Below are 6,659 nucleotides of genomic sequence, written 5' to 3' on the forward strand. Positions count from 1 at the left end.
TTTTTTCAGGTTTTCACTAAATCGTTTAAAACTTCTTTCTTCAATGGGAGCAGTTGGAAGCATTCTCCCCGTACTGTGTATTCTCCATGTTTTTCAGGTCCTTAAATCGCTAAAACTCTTTCCGCACTGGGAGCAGTGGTAAGGCTTTTCTCCCTGTGTTATTCTCTCATGCCGTCAGATTCCCGGCTGGCTGAAAACCCTCCCACACTGGAGCAGTGGTAAGGCTTCTCACCTGTTGTATTCTCTCGTGTTTTTCAGGTTCCCTAAAATGGTTAAAACCCTTTCCACACTAATTGGAGCAGTGGTAAGGCTTCTCCCCTGGTGTATTTTCTCATTTTTTAACAGTTCCCTAAATTGTTAAACACTCTTTCCACACTGGACAGGTAAGGCTCTCCCCGTGTATTCTCTCATGCCATTTGCAGCTCCCCAGCTGTTGAAACACTTTACAACACTGGAGCAGTGCGTAAGCTTCTCACCTGGTGTATTCTCTCGTGTTTCTTTCAGTCCATAACTTTTTAAAAACCCACTTGCCACACTGGGAGCAGTGGTAAAGCCTCTCCCCTGTGTGCATTCTCTCATGTTTTCAGGTTCCCAAAAAAACGTTAAAACTCTTTCGCACTGGAGCGAATGTAAGGCTTCTTCACCTGTGTGTATTCTCCGTTCTTTCAGGTTCCATAACTTTTAAAACCTTTCCGCACTGGAGCAATGGTAAGGCTTCTCCCCGTGTGTATTCCTCAGGTTTCACTCCCTCTGAACAGTTGAAACCACTTTCCACACTGGGATCAGTTGCGTAAGCTTCTCCCCTGTGTTATTCTCTCATCCGTTTTCAGATTCGCCGGCTGCTGAAACCCTTCCACAATGGGTGAGCATTGTAAGCTTCTCACCTGTGTGTATTCTCTCGTGTTTTTTCAAGTTCCATAACTTTTTAAAGAACTTAGCCACACTGCGCACATGGTAAGGCCTCTCCCCTGTGTGTATTCTCTCATGTATTTTCAGCGTTCCCTAAAATGGTTAAAAACCCTTCCACACTGGGAGGCGATGAGTAAGCTTCTCACCTGTGTTATTCCTCTGCGTTTTCTTTCAGGTTTCCCTAACTGGTAAAACACTTCCACAGTGGGAACACTTGGTGTCTTCTTGTTGGTTGACGTCCCTGGCCTCTGGTTCCCCTGATCTGCGCTTTCTCCTGCCAAAGACCAAGTGTGCTTTAAAAAAAGAGACCTGAATGAAACCTTCACATGATAAAATAAGGCCTTGCTCACAGGTAAATCCTAAATCAGATCGCGTCAATAACCTAAGCCAGTTTAACAATCTTGTTGTGATTTTCAAACAAATTTGTAGAGTCCTGGTAATTACTGATAATGTTTAACATACGTATTTTATTCATCCTGTTTTACAAGTCAAAAAAACAAAAAACAAACCGTTCTTGCGACACAAATCAAAGACACAGGCGGCGCTTAATTCCAATCAGCAATGGTGGTTCTAAATATATAACTTCATAGCTTATATACAGAATGCGAGCTACAGTTTGGCCAAAAGTTGAAATACAAACAAAATTAATTTCCACAGAGTTGCTGCTTCAGGTCTTCAGAATTTTGTCAGATCTATAACTATGAAAAACACAAGATATAATTTACAAGCATTTCAAAGTGTCAAAAAGCTTTAATGGCAATTGACATAAGTTGCATGCAAAGAGTCAAATATTTGTCAATGTTGACCCTTATTTTTCAAGACCTCTGAGCAATCCACCCTGGGTGTCAATAACTTCTGGGCCACATCTGTGATGGCAGCCCATTCTTGCATAACAACGTTTGGAGTTTGTCAAATTGTGGGTTTTTGTTTATCCAAACATACGCGACTCTATCTCATGAAAGTGACTCCAAAGCTCAACGACAATTCTTACTTCTATAGTCCACAGGGAGTAAGCATTTTGTCAAAATCTAAACAGGTCATATCGTACTGCTAGAGCGATTCTGATTGGAGGCTGTCCTCCATGTCAATATATATCCCCACGACATAGACAATAGCTATGACAAAGCCATGTCCATGGTCCTATCTGACCAACGCAGACCCCACTTATCACGTTTGCGGCGTTGACTAATCTATCTGAGCAATCGCTTTTGCTTCCACATTCCTTCATCTCCTGAGTATGAAAAAGCAAGTATGATAACGTTTACTAACGCGTAAAAACTAGTTCACACTTGTGCGCTGCGGAGTAATTCGAATCCTCGCAATTGAGGAGCGTATTAAACATTAGCAGCAATCTAAGTCTGCAAATCCACTATATTTCACTGAGGATGTTTACGTTAGTTTAAGCCGAAACTCATATTGAACTTGAGACCCAACGACCCATTCGAAGAGCTATCGAATACCGTCAATTCACCAGATTTGGTTATGTGGTCCAAGTCTGGGTTTAAGGGTCTCTACTTTAACATTCTGGGGTATTTTGTGTAGATAGATCAGTGACAAAATATCTCAATTTCTCATACCTTTTAAGACTTTTTCTGGTATATGTTTTCTAAGACCCATTTTCCATTTGTTTGACAAGAAATCAAAGCCTTTGCTTATTCCACATTTGTTTAGGATGGAAAATGGTTGAGAAATGTATATACTGTATGTCTCCAAAATATAAACTTTTAGATTTCATTTGACACCCAATTTGATACGCTCCAATGAACTTCACGGTGGTGCTAATGAGTCCTTTTACATGGAAATGACCTTAATAGGTTTCACCTATTGTGTTATTCTTATGCCAAGACCAAGGATGAGAGAACGAGTTGGTCAGAATCAACTAGGGCTAAGAATTTATTTTCAAAGGATGATAAATATCAATCAATCAATCAATGAACCAAACAATAAATGAATTGGCCAAGACATGTCAATAGATGGATACACCATCATTGCACCTCTCTCTCTCTGTTCAGTAGCCTAAACCCACCCCGGTAGCAGTGAGGATTAGTACTCATAACAGGCTAACACTTGGCAGCTAACACGCTAGCATTCAACCCTGTGTTCGGCTGACAATGACATTGCAGCTGCTATCATGGGTGCTTAGCTAAATGCACAGTAATTTATATAATAGAAAGCCACTTGAGTCAGTACGTTGTAGTCGACCGCTGTGTACAGTCGGGTTAAACGAGTATCTATCTAACGGGGCGATTCTATCTTCGTTGGTTCATGATCTAAGAAATAAGGATTTGTTTAATCAATGAAGGTGTTTTTTCAGAATGCAGTTATCTGAAATGTGAGGTCCATTGAGGTTATTGCAGCCACCTGGCAGTCTCCACTCAACACTCATCTCTCAGAGCAATGCATCGTGGGACAGCAGACACTACATCCTGTTATGTGGCACCCGATTACTGCGGTAATCCACTGTCGTCCATTTGTGTGTGTACATGTGTGTGACCGTGGGTAACACACTGCACTATAAATAATCACTTTGATTTCTAGCGCTCTCGCTCTCTTATTCTCTCTCGTTCTCTCTCCCGCTCTCTCTCTCAAAGTGACCTTAATTTCTAGTACTGTATACAGCACTATGACCACCGTCAGGCAGCAGAGTATTATACTGAGTCTCTTTGCAGAAAGATTCTTACAGAGGGGTACACACAAACGCACGGCTCCTTGAGATGTGTTTCAGCAGTATCAAGTCATGCCCCAGGTATCTCTGAACCTTAGATATGGGCTAACATGGCAGTACTAGTAGAGATTCACTCAGAATATCTGGTTTTCTCAGAGGCAGACATTGACAAAGTGCCTAGAGAACTATTCCTGCTTACTATTCACTTATTTACCTTGTCAGATTATACGATTCTGCTTTGGTTGCTTCTGTTCTCACTACAGGTTCTCACTCGGTTCGTCAATTGATAGCACGAGTCTAAGACCGAAGGACCTGAGAAGAGACTGTGAATGTCCCCACTTCTGKATGTAGAAATGCCCCCTAATAAACCATTATACAATGGCTAGTTCTGGCATTTGGAAATGGAATCTTTGCACCTGTTTTGATATGCCATAGGCAATGCCATAGACGGAATGATAGCTAGCACGCTACACTTTGTAATGAGTGCTGTGACATGACATTCAGAGGAATGGCAGTGTACATGTACATAACACTGAGTYTAATATCCTCACCTTTGGGAACCAAATGTATGTATTTCATTCTCTTTATTTCCCTTCAGGACGCAACGAGCCACTGAAGAAGGAGCGTCTTAAATGGAAGAATGAGTACCCTATGACGGAGGGCCAGCTGAGGAGTAAGAGGGATGAGTTTTGGGACACGGCCCCAGCTTTTGACGGCAGGAAGGAGATTTGGGACGCGCTCCGAGCAGCAGCGGTGGCCGTAGAGCTTAACGACCTGGAAATGGCTCAGGCCATAGTGGACGGAGCCTGCATCACACTACCACATGGTGAGATACACGCATGCGCCCACACACACACACACGCTSACATGTTCCATCCAATTATTAATACACTAGATGACTGATAGGGGGTGCTGTTTTCAAGCCACTGCTCCTCCATCTTGGCACTCCCCCTCCATTGTGAAGAATTGGTTGGAAGCTATAAAGAAGCATGTATTAATGTCTACATTTGTTTTTGCCATGCCTATTCTATTGCAGATACCTTAATGCCTACTTTTACATGATATTATGTGAGCTAAACATAAGAATACAAAATGTAAAAATATATAGAAACTTTTTCTTTAAAGCATAATTCTTTAAAATGTTCTAATGTTACTGTGCCCACTACACAGTGACGTGTATTCATGAATGAGCTGCAGGACAGGAAAGAAACTGCTCAGGGATATTACCATGAGGCCATTGGTGATTTTAAAACAGCTTCAGAGTTCAATGGCTGTGATAGAAGAACTGAGGKTGGATCAACAACATTGACATTGAATCTCTCTTTAAGCATGGTTAAGTTAATGACCATGCTTATTGACTATCAACAATAATGACCTAAATGACAGAGTGACAAGAACAATATAAATATACATAATAAATATTCCAAAACATGCATCTTGTATGCGACAAGGCACTAAAGTAATACTGCAAAAAAAAACAAAGGAATACTCTTTTTGGCCTGAATGCAATACATTACAGTGCCTTCATAAAGTATTCACATCCCTTGACTTTTTCCACATTTTGTTGTGTTACAGCCTGAATTTAAAATGGACTAAATTGAGATTTTGTGTCACTGATCTACCCACAATACCCCATAATGTCAAAGTAGACATTTATTTGTAGAACATTTTAGAAATGTATAAAAAATGTAAAGCTGAAATGTCTTCAGTCAATAAGTATTTAACCCCTATGTTATGCCAAGCCTAAATTAGTACAAGAGTAAAAATGTGCTGAACAAGTCACATAATAAGTTGCATGGACTCATTCCGTGTTCAATAATAGTGGTTAACATGTTTTTTGAATGACTACCCCAAATCTGTATCCTACTCATAKAATTATCTGTAAGGTCCCTCAATTGAGTAGTGAATTTTAAGACCAGAGCGTTTTATCAATGCCTTGCAAAGAAGGGCACCGATGGGTATAAAAAAAGCAGCAGCTGAATATCCCTTTGAGCATGACAAAGTTATTCATTACACSTTTGGATGTTGTACCACTACACCCAGTCACTACAAAGATACAGGTGTCCTTCCTAACTTAGTTGCCGGAGAGGAAGGAAACCGCTCACACCATGAGGTCAATGATGATTTTAAAACAGTTAGAGTTTAATTGTTGTGATATGAGAAAATTGAGGGGTTCAACAGCATTGTAGTTACTCCACAATACTAACCTAAATGACAGAGTGAAAAGAAGGAAGTCTGTACAGAATGCAAATATTCCAAAACATTTATCCTTTGCAACAAGGCACTTAAGTTATACTGCAAAATAATTGGCAAAGAAATTGACTTTTTGTCCTGAATATAAATCATAATGTTTGTGGCAAATCCAACACAACACATCACTTATTACCACTCATTTTAAGCATGGTGGTGGCTGCATCATGTTATGGGTATGCTTGTCATTGGCAAGGACTCTGGAGTTTTTTTGGGATAAAAAGAAACGTAATTGAGCTAAGCACAGGCAAACTCCTAGAGAAAAAACTGGTTCAGTCTGCTTTCCAAAAGACACTTTCAGCAGGACAATAACCTAAAACACAAGGCCAAATCTACACTGGAGTTGCTTACCAAGATTACATTTAATGTTCCTGAGTGGCCTAGTTACAGTTTTGACTTAAATCACCAAGATTTAAAAATGGTTGTCTAGCAATAATCAACAATCAACTTGACAGAGCTTGAAGAAGTTTAAAAATAATAACGGCCAAATATTGTACAATCCAGGWGTGCAAAGATCTTATAGACTTACCAAAAAAGACTCAGATGTAATCGGCACCAAAGGTGCTTATACAAAGTTTTCATTCAGTGGTGTGAATACTTATATAAATGAGATATTTCTGTATTTCATTTTCAATAAATTGTAAAAAATGTCTAAAAACATGTTTTCACTTTGTCATTATGGGGTATTGTGTGTAAATGGGTGAGATTTTTTTTTAAATTAATTTTGAATTCAGGCTGTAACACAACAAAATCTTGAATAAGTCAAGGGGTATGAATACTTTCTGAAGTCACCGCATGTTTGGGGCAAATCCAACACAACACATCACTGAGTAAC

The 6,659-nt window shown here is 39.9% G+C and overlaps 1 protein-coding gene across 1 annotated transcript in view; it reads left to right on the plus strand.

Annotated features, from left to right (window-relative positions):
- Positions 1–6,659, plus strand: part of LOC111951674 (ubiquitin domain-containing protein 1-like) — a 28,298-nt gene that overhangs the window by 2,674 nt on the left and 18,965 nt on the right. Inside the window, exon 2 of the mRNA XM_023969886.2 lies at positions 4,173–4,400. Within this exon, the coding sequence (XP_023825654.1) occupies positions 4,173–4,400 (228 nt within the window). The remainder of the gene's footprint in view (positions 1–4,172; positions 4,401–6,659) is intronic.

This window comes from Salvelinus sp. IW2-2015, linkage group LG25 (genome assembly GCF_002910315.2).
Source record: "Salvelinus sp. IW2-2015 linkage group LG25, ASM291031v2, whole genome shotgun sequence".
In the NCBI taxonomy this organism is placed as follows: Eukaryota; Metazoa; Chordata; class Actinopteri; order Salmoniformes; family Salmonidae; genus Salvelinus; species Salvelinus sp. IW2-2015.